Here is an 18,199-nt window from a genome sequence, read left to right as displayed (position 1 = left end):
GTAAAGTTGTGTTTGAAGGCTATGACAATGCAGTTCTGTAGAAAAACACAGTTGGGTATGAGACAAGGTAAAAAATAAAATGACAATCTTGAAAGACTTCAATAATTTTTCAATTATAAAGTATTTATTTACCAAAATAATGTGCCAAACTAGGATGGTATCCTAGTGTTATGTACAATGCACCTCCATTGGGTGATTATACATATTTTTAGTATTTTTCTGGTTTCTGAAGAGGAAGTATACTTAAAAAATTCAAAGAACATAACGATATGATACTAGGTCACAGATTGTGTTGGTAAATAAATACTTTAATATTGAAAATTATTTAAATTCTGCAATATTGTCATTATTCTTTTTATCTTGTCTCATACTAAACCGTGTTTTCTACAAAACGGCATTGTTGTAGTCTTCAAACACAACTCCGAATTAGAAAGCATTTATGAAAGAGGTAGGCGGTTATATCAATCAAACTGTGATGACAAGACCAACCAAGTGAGAATAGTAGTCTAAAAATATTATCTATATTGTTTTCATACAAATGATATTCTCACCATTGATATTTTTTTGTTTTGGCTCAAATGCTCTCTGGCCTTCCTCAGGTGTATTTTTCTTTTACAGATAAACATTAAAAAGGGTTCCAATTCTAAAAATAATTTGGTTAATGAAATCATATCTAAGAACTAACAAGAAAATCATTAAAGAAAGTTTTTGCTTAAGCAAACTGCACAAAAACAACTAAAAAAGTATCAGTGCATGTCCAAAATACAATTCTAATAAAAACAAATCAGAAAATGATTTATGATGTACATACCTGCAACTGAACAAAAATGTTGTATTCCAAAATCATGTAAATTGATCAAGTAGTTTTTGTTTTTTTATAACTAAGAAAATGAAATTTTATGAGGCAGCAAAAATGTTGTCTGCATCCGCCATATATATATATATATATATATATATATATATATATAAAAGGCAAAATGTGTGTTAGTGTGTGTGTGTATTTTTTGTGTATGTCCAGCAAAGGTTTTTCTCAGGGGTGGGGGGTTACTCGGGCCAGTTACTCTTTCTTAGAACCTTTTATATGTTACCTAGATTATAATATCTACGATTTACGAAACAAAGTCGCGTGTATCTTTAATTTGGGCAACTTTTACATGCTATTTTCATGATATTTCTTGGTTGACGCACATTTGTTCGGCTATAAAAGTGAAACTGAATCTGGAGCAAAACGAATCTCCCTGGCACTCGTGGCAGGAACGTTCAGAAAAGCAATGAGGTTTGATCAATGTGGGGGAACCCCTTATACCAGACAATTGCTATTCATTTGAACACTCCCCTTTTTATGGGGAGCTGACCCCACTCCCACATCTTGGGGAAACAAAACCAAAAAAACTACCTCGCAGCAAAAGTTAAGTGCGGGATTTCATTCCCTCTATGGCGTGATGTTTGACCTCATTAAATTCATGCACCTGTTCCATTAAGTTTTTGATCGTTAAATTCAAATGCTTTTCAGTTTTCAAGTGGTAAGATGCCATGTTGTTTTCACACTTTCTTTTCCACCTTCGCCTCAAAACTTCAGGTTCGAGCCTGCCTACCTACCTACCAAAACTCTTTTTTGCCCTTCTTTTACACACCTCCAAACACACGGGCAACGCTGCTAGTATATATATAAAAAGTAAAACTGGCATGCGCATTTTTGTATATCCAAGAGGGGGGAGGGGGGGGGCTCTCGACCATAATGATTTTTTTTTTTAGAACTTTTTATATACCCCCTAGATTATAATATCTACGCTTTGCGAACGGGCATCATCACATTTTTTTTGATCGACTTCTATAAAATTCCCTCTATTCTATCCTTTCATATGTTTGTTAGTCTTTTTTATATAAAAACAAAACTAATCGGAGCGAAGTAGGCCACCTGGCTTTCTGGCTGGGACTTCCAGAAATGCAATTAGCTTTGATCAATGTGGGGAAATCCTTCATATCAGACAATTGCTATTCATTTGGAGAACTCCCTCCTTTTTCGAGGGGAGCTGGTTTTCCCCAACACCGTGGGGAAGCAAAATACGGCAGAAACTGGCCTTCAGCCAACGTTCACTTCTGCACCTGCGTGAACTCATTTCTGCAAGCCAACTTTTTAATCGTTAAATTTGAATGCTTTTCATTTCCTCTCGCGTCTTAGCGTAACAGTAAAATCTCAACTTTCTTTTCCGCCTTCGTGTCACGGGTTCGAGCCTGCCTGCCTACTAACACCTTATTTTCCCCCTCTCGCAAACACCCGGGCAACACCAGGCAGCCCTGCTAGTCTATAATATAAAGGGCAAAAATCTGTTTAAATGTATATATGTATGTTTATATGTCTGCCAAAAACTTTCAACAGAGGCGACAGATTTTCACAAGATCGGTATCGTTTTTGAAGCTCAACCCTTCGGATGACAAATAGCGAAAAATTGGTTAAAAACATTAATTCCTTCGTCCTCAACTGGGCACTTTGCTAAAAATTGTTCCTTCATGACAATTTAGCCAAACATGCATGCTCAAAAAAAACGTTCTTTCTTGAATTAGTTTAAATATAAAAAAAAAGACCTAACTTCGCTCACCCGATCATAGACCAATTGTTATAGTGGCAGTGTCGTTATCTTAAGATTGCACGTTCGAGCTGAGATATCAGATATTTTTTTTTTTTTGATTTTTAAAGTTTTATTATTATTATTATTATTATTATTTATGCCACTTTTTCGTTTGTTTTTTTAATATTTTTTCATCACGTTCGCTGTTTTTTTTTGGGGGGGGGGGGGTCTGATTTTTTTTAAGAAGTTTTAACTTTTAAACAGGATTATTTATGCCATTTCTTTTTTGTTCGCTTTTTCTTTATTTTGCATCACGTTCGCCCTTATTTTTTGGTTTTTCCGATTAAAAAAAAGTTATATTTTAACAGGGTTATTACGTTTGCTTATTCTTTGTTTTCCATTTTGTTTTGATTTAACCCCCCCCCCCACTTCATCACACCTGGGCAACGCCGGGTACCCCTGCTAGTATTTAATAAAGGGAGACAACTCAATTTGAATTTCTGAAATGTATAATCAGCCTTGTAATGGTACTATATACTATTAATTGTTAAAAATCATCAAAAAAAAAAAAAAAAAGAATTTTTTTCTACATTACAAAAAATTATTAGATCAATTTACATGATTTTTAGAATATGACATTTTCATTTCATGATAAAGATTTTTCTCTAGTTTCTTTTATTTTTATTAATTAGGTTGAATTCTGGACTTGCACCAAAACGTTCTACATTGATAACCACTAAAAACAATGGAAAATGGCTGAATATTCAACAAACACAAATCATCGAACATCTAAAGTGTTCACAGAAGAACGAAAAATGTTTAAATCAAAATAACCAAACACAAAAAACAAAAACAGACCAATCTGTTAAATAAATGTGAACATTTCAAATATGATTCATAAACCAATGTAACATGGTCAACAGTAACAACATTAAACTGAAGATGAAATTGTTATTGCTGTTCATTTTACAATGGAGAATCATAAAAAATAGTGAGAATAAAGTTTTAAAAAAATAAAATAAAAAAAAACTGCATGCATAAAAGAAAGGAATTCAAAACTTCCAAGAACACCAAAGATTTTGTAAGACAAAGATCAGGAGACACAAAAAATCAACACAAAGTGGATTCCTCGATTAGAAAGAAAACAAAATTTTTAAACTTTACAAGAAAAAAAAATAAAACCATTTCTTTTTCTAGAATAATAAAACTGGGTTCTTATGGATATGTAACTTATACATTACTTTTATGCATTATTAATCAAATATTTGTTTAAATAGCAAAATGCAACAGTATAAACTAAAACAAAAGTATTAAAAATCATTAAAAATTTTTGTAAAATATCGACCATAATGCACAAACTTCCATTTTTTTTTTTTAAAGCAATGTTTATGTATACACATTAAAGGCAACTTTAGAAATACAGTCATACAAATATCCGAAGTATGTCGAATTTTTAAGAAACGCAAACACTAAAAACTAGACGTTTCAAAATAAAGTTGTATTAAGACTTGAATCAAAAATAAAGTTAGACTCCCATATAACACTTGACAGTTAAAGTATATTACGTAATATTGTTTCAATAATAATAATTGCTTATTAGTATTTTGATTTATTTTATTTCTAATAGTTAATTTTCAAACTCTAAAAAGTTTGAATGAAAAACTAATGTCGATTATGAATTTTTAATTTAACCAAAATAAATTTAAATAAAATATTTTTAACCTAATAACACTTAATTTCAGAATATTTTTTAATATCTAAAATCATTCATCCCAATGATACAGATAAAAAAAACTTTCTAAACTTAAAATACAATTAGTAAACGATATTTACTAACAAGGTTAAATTTGTCTGCACTATGGCATATCAACCAGCTAAAATATTATGCCCTAATTTGATTCACCATCTACGATTACCTATTGTTGTAGCATACAATCAACCCAGAACCGCTAGACTTTGGAATTCCATTCCAGGTCCCTGCTTCCCCAACAGTACTGACGTGCAGAAGTTCAAGTGTAACGTGAATCGACATCTTACTGCCCAAATCCCTACATAGTACCCCAGTAGTTGTTGCCCCTGATAGTAGCCCCCTACACCAAAGTGGCAATTTGCCTTGTTTGGGGTGAAAATGTAATAAAAAGAAAAAAAAAGAAAAAACATTTCAAGGGCAGTAAGTAATTCTGATGATGAGAAAGTTGGCACCAAGAAGCAATGCTTATTTGAGGTTAAAGAACATTAAAACACTATTGGTTTAGCAGTTCTTTTTTACCTACACGAATTCCAAAAGGGAATAAATACTCGTTTCTTATGTATTAATAGCTGGTGGGATGGAATGATTGTGGATTCATGCCTTTACTAACGGTATTAGTACATTATTAAACAATAGATTTGTGAACCTGGCACTGCTGCTTTGATCGACTGCAAATGTGTTCATTACGTCAAACATGCACCCTCATTTATAAACAAAACGAAGATAGCCAAAACAAACATTGTTAGATACCCTACACAAAGACTTGAAAATGTCTAGCATTTATCCGAACCAAACCTTGATCATGTATGGTAGCGAAAGACATCCAGTACACATCCACTGAACAGGATAAATGCAGCGGGAAAGAGTCAGATGGAGGGATTATGGATATACTATTTCTTGCACTTTGTTCTTGTATCTCAATTCAAGAATGTTAGAATATGTGGTTTCAAATCATGAAAGCATTAATTTGCACATGAAAAAAATGGTTGCGATAAGGAATTGTGTGAAAGAATGAGCTGAGTGTTTGGCAGCGAAGAGAACACATCAAAGTCTCATAATGTGAATGTCGTGAGAGTGCTGTCAAATTTTTTTTTTTTTTTTTAGATTACAAAATACTTCTTTAATTCCCCTTAAAATACACCTGTACTGTTTTTTGTCAATAGGCTTATTAGTTTACATAAAAAATATATATCATGCTATTAGCTATTAATGTACACATAGAGAATTTTCAGTCGGTTAATAGTTTAACCGTTTGTACCTATGTAGTGCTATAAAGTGCAAATATAGTGTCTTATATTGAATTAGTTTTCGTAATATATAAAATAAATGGAAAAATGCTCAGGATCATTTTTCTTTTTATTTACCTTTATAAGAAACCCATATAAACTCTGTAAAGAAATTTAAAATAATTCCAGACATTAATACAATTTACAGCTATTTGCTTATATTTTGGATAAAACCCAAAATGGAAGATCGCAAATCCTTCGCCAGCGAAACATCTATGTTTAAAAGTAATTATTACAGAATCAAGACTCTCTCACTAAGTATTGCCATAAACAAAATCCAGTGAATACTTTAGTAAAACAATATTTGAAATCTTGAATAAAACCTTTATGGTGCTTCATTATTAGAGCAAAAATCCAAAGTCGAAAAAAAAATGAATTTTCATTGAAGACCAATGGTACCTACTTACATTTTTTTTATGTCAGTTCAAACTAAAAGCAATGTTATCTACTTAATTTTCATAACATTTTCACGATTTAACAAAATAAAAATTCAGCCATATTTGCATGGGACATGTCACCGAAACACAAGGGAAGTAACTCAGTTTGCAATGTTAATAACATGTATTATAACGTTTATTATTAAAGCAAAACTTGAAAAATTCCTTGAAAAACTATTTTATTAATAATTAATTTTCTCCTTTATCATTTTTAGATATGTTACTAATTTCGACATGATACCATTGGTTTTCACTGAAATTCAATATTTCTGTTTTTGCTCGTATAACAAAGCACCAGATATATATATATATATATATATATATATATATATATATATATATATATATATATATATATTAAAAATGAAAAGAAAAAAGGAATCTTCAATACAAAAAAGAGGTGCATGCGAAAATTCATGTTATACTTTAATTTAGTAGCACAAGTGAACCATAATACTTGATTTTTGATTTTTAATTTTAATCCAAGTCATATATTGAATTCTGATCATCAGTTTTGAATTTCAAGACATCATGATATTAGAGACACAATTATTCAGTCGAATCCATTAAACAAGCAGGATCCTGTGTTTCTTCATCTTTAGAATGTGTCCTGGCATCGCATTCATGATGTTTTTTTTTGTTTGATCTTCAAGATGACTTGGTCACTTTCTACATTACTGCAGATTTAAACTGAAATTTCTTTTTCAATTCAAGTATCATAAAAAATAACATTTCAATAGACTAACAAAATAAAAACCTCCAAAATGTTATGGAAGCATATTGGGGTCATAAATATTGTTTCTTTTTATGTTAAAGCAGATGCACTTCAAAGCATGCTAAGAGGAAACTGCAATAGCAAAAAAGCTTCCTCGGTACAGTGGAATAATCATTTAAGTCGATAAAAGACGAAACAGCACTTTGTGGATGAAAATATTAACCCTTTATGACCTGGTTGAACTAATTCGTTCAGTTGTAAATAAATGAATATAATGGCATAAATAGTAAGAATTGTACGCCTTGTACATATTAGCTCAGTATCTAGGTAGATGCTAGATACCTCCAGATTGCAACTGTCCCTTGCTTACATTTAGTATGCCACCATCTAAAATTAACAATAAATATTTTTTAATCCTCTACATCATAATTCAGGTCATAAAGGGTTATTATACTAAATGTGAGTTAATCAATTTGATTCCAAGGCGTTTTTCCTACATAACATAAAATACAGGTTAAAATATACCTTACTTCTGGGATTAAGTTATTATTGCAAAAAAAAAAAAAAAAAATCTTTAAATAGTTCTAATCAACTATAATTTTTAATTAATTGAACACGTCAACCATTTATCTCTTAGCTAGTTTTGTATTTCCTTGCCTCCTTTCACTTCATGTTGATTCAAACATTAATATTTCCTAATGTCTTGGAGCATTTAGAGAAAGAGTGACTCTTTCCATTCTACATTGTGTGTTCATACACATGTATGTAAATTAGATAGGCTGATTTACTTTTACGTTATACGTAATACACAGTTGTTTTTATGAATTTTCAAATGAAATCAAAGTGGAAGAAATAGTGCTGACAGTTGTGATTAGAACTAATAGGTACATCTTTTTCACACATACATATATAAGTTGGAATGAGAGTTCATATTTTTCCAAATGGTATATGTAGTATATATCTGATTGCACAATGCTGTAAAAATGGGCAAAAGTTATAGCCTGTTGACTTAGAATCAGTGCCTGATGTCAAATTGAGGGTTGACTACAATTAAATTTGTGCTCATTCTTACATTAAATATTAAACTAATTGTGCATTGAACAGATACGATTTTTTCCCCTTTATTAAGCCAGGGTTATAAAATCATTAGCAATAGACAGACGCTACTTAGCTAATTAGGGAATTCTTAAAACTTAGGATTATCACAATAGTTAGACAATACAGGACTGCAAAAATGTGACAGTGATATATGTTCATTCACACAACTATGAGGCAGCATGTTCAGGACTGCAGAACACAATGTGAAAGGAGATCGCCGATATATCTCTGAGCAAACACCGGTGTGATTATGCAGAAGGTCTAATGTGAAAGTATATTGTCACAGGCTTGGTCTGTTCAGCCGCAGCACAGGGCTATATTTAAACGTGGTGGAGTAAGAACCATGAAATAATCTGTAGACAACAGAAGCAACTGTTACATTCCAGCAAGTAGACAGCAGATCTAATCCAAGCAGATCATATACTCCAGAGGAAACAGAGTTGCATAAGGGAATATGCAGTATATATCTGATGGAATGTTGCTGTAGACGCTCAAGAGAATCAGAGAACACCTTGCCAACTCCAGCGAACACTAGGGACCTGTATTCCAAGTGCAGACGAATCCTTGCCTTGTAAAGTCTAGTCAGCAAATGTCATTCATGAGGAATTTGGTTGCTCAGGTTATACAACACGTAAAGCTCCCTATTAACCCTGTTGGATATATAAGACAAGTGGTTGTCATACCTGAGATTACTAGATATTATTACTCCTAGATAGTCATGACATTTCGAGAATGACACAAATGTGTCTTGAAACCAAATGACAGGGACGAGAGAGAGAGAGAGATATCTAAAGGACAATAGCACAACTGTGTGTGTTGAACAGCATACTTCAGTTCCTTGCTCACTCAGATGCAAAAATAAGTAGCGACTGCAAGTATACTGAAGCTATGTAAATAATCTTAGATTGCTACACCTTATAACAAAATTTCAGCCAGATTGGCCTAGTAGTTTCTCAGAAAAGATAGAACAGACAAACTAAGAGAAACATATATAATATATATTTTTATGGATTAAAACCAACATTCATTTAACGAAATGTTCTGGAAGTTGATGGAACAAGACCCATTTATATATATATAGTTATATTTTTTTGGAAAAAAAGGATTCCAGCAGAGTGTTCTATTAGAGAAAAAATTCTTAAAATAAGAGCATATTATTTATATTTTTATTTACGGAAAGTTTAAATGAAATAAGTCATCAGTACCATCGGTTTCAAACCTGATAATAGGGAACCATTTTAGATGAGTATTGGCTGAAGAGAGCTTGATATGGGTATCTAAAATGGTCCCCTATTATCAGGTTTGAAACTGATGATACTGATGACTTATCTAAACTTTCTGTAAATAAAAAATAAATATATATATATATATAGTTAGATATATGAATAAAAAAAGAAAGAGGTATTCTATTTCAAAGAATACATTAATCTTCAAAGCATTTAATTAAAACGTGTTCATTGAAAACTAAGAAATACAACTAATTTACCCATTGCTTCATAACTTTGTTCAGGTCTGTTTTTATTCATAATTTCTTTTTTATGGATCTAACTTTCCCCTATTTTTCTTTTTTAACTATGGAGCTAAATAAGGATCGGTTTGGCTTTCGTGTTCTTATTTACTTGCCTGCCTGGCAGGTGACAGGGTTAGGCACAAGTTTCATTATTAATGTGGAAGAAATCTAGCTTAAAATAAAAGTTTTTAAAATATTGTAACAAAAATAAAAATTGCCTCAATCTAGAAGATAAAGAATAGTATCAAAACAGTACACTGATCTTAGCCAAAAGGCTTGTTGGTATATTAAGTCGGTGGGGGTCATGTAATGACAAAACTCTCTTAGAAATTAATCCTTGTATACAACACATTGAATATGCTGTCATTTTACCCATAAATTCGTGTGGATCCACTGTCCATACCTTGTTCAATAGTTTTGCAGTGTAAATGAATGCAACAGATTCCAAAGTCTGCAGTAGTATCCATTAGACTGCATGTGCTACCCTCTTCCATCAGATTTCACATTTATTGCCTTGATCAACGAAACTAATGATTGAACCTGTGGCTACCAATGAACTTTAACCTGTGTTGTCTCATCTACAAATATAAAAGCAAAAATGTGTGTGTGTTTGCTTTTTGTGTATGTCGGAGAAAGGATTTTTTCAGAGAAGCGATCGGTCGAATCACTTCTTCTTAAAACTTTTTATATCACGTCTAAATCTATAAATATAAAAGCGAAAATGTGTGTTTGTGTGTTAGTATGTTTTTATGTGCGTTTATGTGTCTGTTAAAAACTTTCGACAGACACGACGAAAATTCACAAACTCGGTATCATATTGAAGCTCCATCCTTTGCTCGAAAAATATCGAAAAATTGGCAAAAAACGTTCATTTTTTCATACCGAAATTGACAATTTTCAACAGGGGAGGTGAGGGGGTCAACAAAAACGGTCCTCTCGTGACGACGACCGGTTCTACGCATGCGCCAGATGACGTCATGACCTGATTTACTTTAAATAGTTGAAAAACTGACTAAATTTCATGTACGCTGCGTTAGCTCAGTTGGTTAGCGCGTTCGTTCGTTATCTAAACGTTTTGGGTTCGAATCGTGATGTGAGATGTCTTTTCTCTTTTTTTTTTTTTTTTTTTTTTTTTTTTTTTAAATTTAAATATTGAACCAGTGTTATTTAAGCCATTTTTCACATAACGTTCGTTTTTCTGTTTTTTTTTTTTTTTTACTTTGCTTATCCACCCCCGACCACACACCCAAAAACACCCGGGTACCCACCGATTTTTTTAATTTTGATATCGAAACAGGCTTATTTAAGCCATTTTTCACGCGTTCGTTTTCCTGGTTTCTTTTGTTTTTTTCGATTTTTACATTTAACATCGTTTGTCTTACGTTAGTTTTTTTTTTTTAATGTTTTGCATACCCCCCACCCCAGTTAAGTTTTAATGTTGTTTTCTGTTTTTTACTTCGCTTATAACAAACAAACCTGGTCATTGACCTCATTTGCTGAATAGCTATTACTTACTTACGTCGTCGTTGTCGTAATGCTCGACGACTTCCGTGCGCGCACCTGTCATTTTGGTTCTTACTTAAATAAATTCAAACATCTTTCAGTAACTCATTTTGGCTGGTCGATTTTAATTTTATTTTCAAACTTCGCCTCAGGGCTTTGGGTTCGACCCCCCCCTCCCCGGATTTCTTTTATATTTAACAGCACACACACTTCCAAACACCCGGGCAACGCCGGGTACCCCCACTAGTCTATATATATAAAAGCGAAAATGTGTGTTTCTATGTATGTGTGTGTGTGACCGCTAAAAACTTTCGACAGACACGACGAAAATTCACAAACTCGGTATCATATTGAAAAATTGGCCAAAAACATTCATTTTTTCATACCGAAATCGACAATTTTCGACAGGGGATGGGGATCAACAAAAACCGTCCCCTCGTGACGACGACCAGTTCTACGCATGCGCCAAATGACGTCATGAGCTGATTTACTTTAAATAGTTGAAGAACTGACTAAATTTCATGTACGCCACTTTAGCTCAGTTGGTTAGTGCGTTGGTTCATTATCTAAACGTTTTGGGTTCGAATCGTGGTGTGAGATGTCTTTTTTTTTCTTTTTTTGATTTTTTAAATTTAAATATTGAACCAGTGTTATTTAAGCCATTTTTCACGTAACGTTCGTTTTTCTGTTTTTTTTTTTTTTTACTTCGCTTATCCACCCCCCGACCACACACCCAAAAACACCCGGGTACCCACCGATTTTTTAAATTTTAATATCGAAACAGGCTTATTTAAGCCATTTTTCACGCATTTTTTTTCTTTTTTAACGTTAGTTGTTTGTTTTCTTTTTTCGATTTTTACATTTAACATTGTTCGTTTGCCTTACGTTAGTTTTTTTGTGTTTTTTTTCCCACTGTTTTGATTACCCCCCCGCCCTGGCCGCTTAATTTTTAACGTTCGTTTTTATGTTTTCTTTTTTTTACTTCGCTTATAACAAACAAACCTGGTCGTTTACCTCATTTGCTAAATAGCTATTGCTTACGTCGCTGTCGTCGTAACACTCTACGACTTCCGTGCGGGCACCTGTCAATTTGGTTCTTACTTAAATAAATTCAAACATCTTTCAGTAACTCATTCTGGCTGGCCGAACGGTTCATGTTTTTTTTTTTACATTTTATTTTCAAACTTTGCCTCAGGGTCTTGGGTTAGATCATACCCTCCCCCCCCCAGTTTCTTTTTATTTAAGAGCACACACACCTCCAAACACTGGGCAATGCCGGGTAACCTCGCTAGTCTATAAATATAAAAGCAAAACATGTGTGTATGTATGTATGCTTTTTGTGTATGTCCGAGAAAGGCTTTTTTCCGAGAAACGATCGGTCGAATCACTTATTAAAACTTTTTATATCACGTCTAAATCATAATATCTATGAGTTAACAATGGGGGGCTCACCTGTCTATTTGCTCGACTTTGAAAGGATAAATATTCAACATTTTTCGATCGCCGCATGTGGATTAAGCTTTTTCGTATAATAAAAAGCGAAACTAATTCTGGCAGCATTTTTTCCGGAAACATTTGATCAATGTGGAGATCAGACGATTGCTATTCAATTTGGACAATCCCCTTTTTATAGGGAGCTGCCCCCCGCCCCAACATCTTGGGGAAACAAAAAAAATTTTTGAATCCTCCCCCGCAATAAATAAAATACTGCCCCGCAGTAAAAGTTGACCTCATTAAGTACGGGCACCTGCCAAGTTTTAATACTTAAATAAATTCAATCATGTTTCTGTTACTATTTCGTGGTGGACCAGTGGTTAACGTCGCACGTTTTTTTTGTTTTTTTTTTCACACTTTAATTTCCAATTTCGACTCGAGGGTTCGGGTTCGATCCTTCATACTTACCTACCAAAACTTTTTTACCCCCTCCCCCAACACAAACACCCGGGTGTTTCTAAAACCACACACACCTCCAAACCCCCGGGCAATGCCGGATACCCCCTGCTAGTCTAGTATATAAAAAAGCAAAATGGGTGTGTGCATTTGTGTATGTCCATGAAAGGCTTTTTGCGTTATCGCGTTGATTCCGAGTAAAGTTTTTGCATACTTTCCAGATTGTAATATCTCAGATTCGCAAACAAACATCGTCTGTCTTATTTTATTTTATTTTTTTTTGATTGAGTTTTTAAAAATTTCCACCATCCCGTTGTGTCAGCTGTTTGTTTGTCTTTTTCGTATAAATAATGCAAAACTATTTGAACGCAACTGCCTGGCCCTCAAGCCCGGTAGTATCTGTTCTGTAATTGCTCCTTGGTCAATGTATGGGAAACGAGTCCCTTTCATATTGAAACTGTCTCAGAATAAGGATAGTGAAGACTTTGGCAGCAACATCTATAAGGCTGATGCCTCTGTAGTTACTACATGTCCGTTTGTCACCCTTCTTAAAAAAGGGAAGAAGGATGGCGTCACTCCAATCTTGGGGAATCTCCCCACTATTCCAAATCTCAGAAATCAGCTGGTGTAGGCGTCCTAACCAATGCGGATTCCGACCTGGCCGCGGATGCGTCGACCAGATATTCACGCTGAGGCGAGCCTTGGAACAGTGCTGGTGCTACCAACAGCGTACAATCGTATGCTTTATCGACTTCGCTGCCGCTTTTGACTCAGTCGACCGCGGTACCCTGTGGAGAGTGATGGAAGCAGATGGTATCCCCCCGAAGCTACTCAACTTGATCAAGGCCTACTACCATCGGACTCGCACGCGTGTCCGCTGTTATGGCTAGGACTCCTCTTTCTTCAACGTCAGCAGTGGTGTCCGCTAGGGATGCGCGCTCTCGCCAACCCTTTTCAATTACGCTATTGATTGGATCATGGAGCAGCCGCTGCCTGGGTATCCTGGCGTCGTGGTGGGGCGTAACTTTCATCTCACAGATTTGGACTACGCGGACGATATTGCGGTTCTCGGAGAGAGCTACAAAGACATACAGATGGTGCTGAACCGAATCCAGGAGAAGGCAGCTGCCATCGGCATGAGAATCAACGCCAGCAAGACGAAGATTCTATCGGCTGGCATCCCCCAAGCAGAAAGATCCTCCGTCACTCTCAACGGGGAAACCCTCGAGGAGACGGATAGCTTCAAATACCTGGGCTGCACGTTCATTGGTACCGGTGAAGGCATGAATGAGATTGAAACGTGCATTAATGCCGCACGAGCTGCCTTTTGTCGACTCCAAAGGCGATTATGGTCACGGCCTGAAATACGTCTGAGGACAAAAATACGAATCTACCAGGCCCTCGTCCGCTCAATACTTTTGTATGGATGTGAGACCTGGCCCATACGGAATGCGGATCTGCGACGCGTAGAAGTTTTCGACCACTACTATCTCCGCCGCATTCTCCATGTCCGTCCCTTGGATTTCGTCGCCAACAAAGAAGTCCGGCGTTGCTGCAATCTCCAGGCAATTACTGACCTAATGCGGGCCCGATGCCTTCGATGGTTCGGCCATGCCTCTCGCCGTGATGCAGGGGTCTTTATCCACGAGGCTATATCCCCACGTCCTCTACCCGGCTGGAAAAAACGTGTCGGTGGCCAGCTAAGAACGTGGCTCGGGACTATCAAAACCGACGCTGAACTTATTTCGGGCCCGCTCATCTATGGCCTGTCTCGTTGGAGACGTGACTGGCTGTTGCTCACTCGGGATCTTGCCTCCGATCGCCGGGCTTGGGCCGCAGCGATACGAGATGTGCATCTTCATGAAGCCGACTCAACTCCTCCAGGGTGAATGTCGTTTCAAGTACAAGTAATGTATGGGAAACCCTTTATACCAAGACAATTACTATTTATTTGGATACTGCCAGAGTGCCCCCTTTTTTGGAGGGAGCTGCTTTCCCCCCACCCCCCACATTAAAAACGCGACCTTCGTGGGAGGTTTAAAAGCAACGCCATTTCTGCAAGTAATCTTTCTGATTAACTACGTTAAATTTGAATGCTTTACACTTCCGGTCGCGTCATGGGAGTAGGGGTAAGACATCAGATTTTCTTTCACTTTCTGTTCCGCCCTCACGTCACAGGTTCGAGCCTGCCTGCCTACTACCATTTTTTTTTAAACACCTCCAAACACCCGAGAAATGGCGGGCACCCAGGCTAGTAAAACATATATTGCACTTCCTGATCCGAAAAAACATACGGAACTTGTTGGATCTTGAAGAAAGTAGACAAGAGGAAAATTACTGTTTTTGAATTGTGATGCTACCGTACACTTCATTGCGGAAGGTGGGTGGACAAAAGTACAATTGAATAGGTTCTGGATAAAATTAGACCATGCCAAAGCTTGTTGGACAACATCAATGTCAGGAAATTGCGATTTTTGGGATATGTGGCCAGAACAGACGGCCTAACAAAAGATCTGCTTTTTGGTACAACCCCTAGTAAAAGAAGATCTGGGAAACTAAAAACAAGAATGTCAGATAACGTGAAGAACATCGCAGACATTAGCATGGCCCAGAATGGCGAAATACTGGAGTGAATGGCGACGACTCATGAAGAGTGCCATGGTTGGTCAGTAATAACCATTCCATCAAAGAGAGAATCTCAAAAAATGATGAATAAGTGCAATTCTTAATCCTTGTTTGTAAGTTACTAGCAGAGAATATTCTATTATTTCATAAATTAATTCAGGTAGCATAATCATGTTAACACATGAGTTAAGTAATGTTAAGCCTGGTCAGTACTAAAATGGGTGACCATTTGGTAATAATACCAGGTGTTGTATGAGCTCTAAGGCCTGAAGAGGGATGGGCACTGCTGAGCTATTTGTTGCATAAGACATAAGACATGTTGCACGAAATAGACAAAAACTAGATACCAGATTCACCAATGATTTTAGGTAGACCAGTTTTAGACTAGTTGCTCTATGATGGTTTTAGAACATAGCCTAGGCTATTATTTCACTGGTAGGGAAAAAAAAAGACAAGTTCATGCCTTTCCCCCAAATGGCACTAAACAAACGTGAACAATGTTAAAATTTGAACTCTGCTTACACATTTCTAAGTTTGTGTCATCACTATTTTACCATTTATATAGAAAGTTTATAATTTTATATGAAATTCCACATAGAATAAATTGATTATTTTTATCAGAATTATTTTTATTAACTTTACCAAGATTAAACTCCAATCAAGGATTAAGTGTTAATGAGATAGGTTGTCAATCGAATAATGATGAATATTATAACTATGGACTAGATATCATTTTGGTTTAATTTCTTTGGATATAACTCTTTTGGAATTATTTAATAAGAAAACACATTTATTGGACACAGTTTATAGAATACCAGTTGCTATTTTACCAAAAGTTGGTGGACTGAGAGTTCATATCTTTCCAAATAGTATTATAGAATGAATCCCCATTTACTTGTCTCCCTATGACAGATTCGTTTTTTTTAAATTGTTTTTTAAATGAGAAATATCAAGTTTCCCCTCAAAAAAATGGGGGTGGGATTCTAACAAAAATAAAAATTGTTTCAGTCGAGAAAGATTTCTCCTTCACCAATTGAACATAAAAAAGATGAAGTATAGTATCAGAACTGGTACTACACTTTGCTCCAAGCTAAAAGCAACATATGTTAATACAAAAGAATCTGATTTGGTCGATACTCTAATCGATATAGATATCAATCAATCACAATATTTGTATCACCACCCATCACAATTTTTTTTCTTTAAGTTAAAATTTTTTTATTTTTTTATTTATTTTTTTTAACTTTGTAACTCTTTCATTATTAGATACTGAGCAGAAAAAAAATACAGACTAAAAGAATCCACGCAAAAAATGAAATCTGAGATCAAATGAACAAAACCACAAAACAATCCAGGCAGGAAGCAGCATGCAAAACTTAAGTTGGGGGATAAAACTTATATATATATATAAAACACTGTGTATATATAAATATACAGAAACAGCCTACAGAAAAGCAAGAAAAATAGATCACAGAAACTTGACTCATTGTTTTGTTGATTGGTTCTGGCCCGGCTTGTGATTTGACATAAAAAACTAACTATGTTTCATTTTATTCAAATTTTAAAACAATTTTGGTGATCATGTCCCCTTTAGATAGTAGCATTTATTAGAATTATTTTCATTAACTCTTCATTAGATTAATTTTTTGGTTTGGTTTGTACGTTTTATGGCACATCAAGCCTTTTTCAATTTCTGTTGGAAATAATTAACTCATTGAAGGCAACCAGACAACTGAATTTTTAATCTCAAACAAAATATGCAGATTATGAAAAGTAACCGGGCAGTTAGCAAATTATTTAGTTAGTTATATTATCTAAATCTCAATAAACTAAACTTTTTAGCCAGTTAAAAACAGGTAAAAGTTACCTGTTGACTTAGAATTATTACTTTATGCTTAAATTTGCACTCATTTATACAATAGATAATATAAAATTCATAACTATGCATCAAACAGATACCATAATACTTACTTCACTGCACCTTATCATAAAGGTGCATACAAAATGTCAGCCACATCAGCCCAGTATGTTCCATGAATACTAGAGTAAATGTGGTATTATAGTGACTAATCCCTATTAATGTCTAAATGTGCATCAAACGAATACCATAATACTTAGTTCACTGCACCTTATCATAACAAAGGGTCATACAAAATTTCAGTCAGATTGGCCCAGTAGTTTCAGAGATACAGTGAAATGGTCAGGCAGACTAAGGGAAATATAATATTGATTTTATTACTTGAACAAAAACGTTTGGACTGTCTGGTTACTTCTGACTCACCATGCACATATATTTGCTGATGACTGACAAACCAAGAGTCAGTCCTACAGTAATCAACAAAACAGGGAGCGACACATTTCTGTATTCTATTGGATTTTTTTTTTTTTTAAATTATTTTCTAATAGGCTGATTCTGTATACATATATATATGTATGTATGTATAAGAAAAAGACAAGAAAACTACTTAGTAAAGAAAGAAGAAATCAATTCGAGTCTCACTGGTTTGATTACCTGTTCATTCGCACTAGACTCTTTGCTTTGAGCATCTCCTCTCTCCAGTAAAGAAAGCAAGGAATATCGACAAACTGTTAGTAATGCCATATCAATAGACACACAGATTTACATATACGCAATCTGCTATATGTATGTATATGCATATGGGGAGTGGAGGAGAGAGAGGATGAAGGGGGAAGGGCACAGAGAAAGATGAGTGACAGGCAATGAAAAGATAAAAGAAAAAAAAAAAAAAATCACATCCATAATAAATATTTAATAAAAATCTGAAATCAAAGGTTTTACTAAATTAAAACCATT

At 34.8% G+C, this 18,199-nt stretch overlaps 1 protein-coding gene across 46 annotated transcripts in view; it reads right to left on the bottom strand.

The window, feature by feature from the left end:
• Nucleotides 1-18,199, bottom strand: part of LOC145284881 (CLIP-associating protein 1-B-like) — a 450,911-nt gene that overhangs the window by 71,893 nt on the left and 360,819 nt on the right. For 27 of the 46 annotated variants that reach the window (XM_080133909.1, XM_080133914.1, XM_080133919.1 and 24 more), the window contains one exon: nucleotides 17,897-17,938. The exons of the other annotated variants lie outside the window; for them this stretch is intronic. In XM_080133909.1, the coding sequence (XP_079990035.1) occupies nucleotides 17,897-17,938 (42 nt within the window). The remainder of the gene's footprint in view (nucleotides 1-17,896; nucleotides 17,939-18,199) is intronic. 46 annotated transcript variants of the gene reach the window in all.

The sequence above is a fragment of the Euprymna scolopes genome, chromosome 9, assembly GCF_053919585.1.
Source record: "Euprymna scolopes isolate OS-2025 chromosome 9, ASM5391958v1, whole genome shotgun sequence".
NCBI lineage: Eukaryota > Metazoa > Mollusca > Cephalopoda > Sepiida > Sepiolidae > Euprymna > Euprymna scolopes.
Note: the sequence above shows the minus strand (reverse complement) of the source record. Positions and strands in the feature narration are given on the sequence as shown.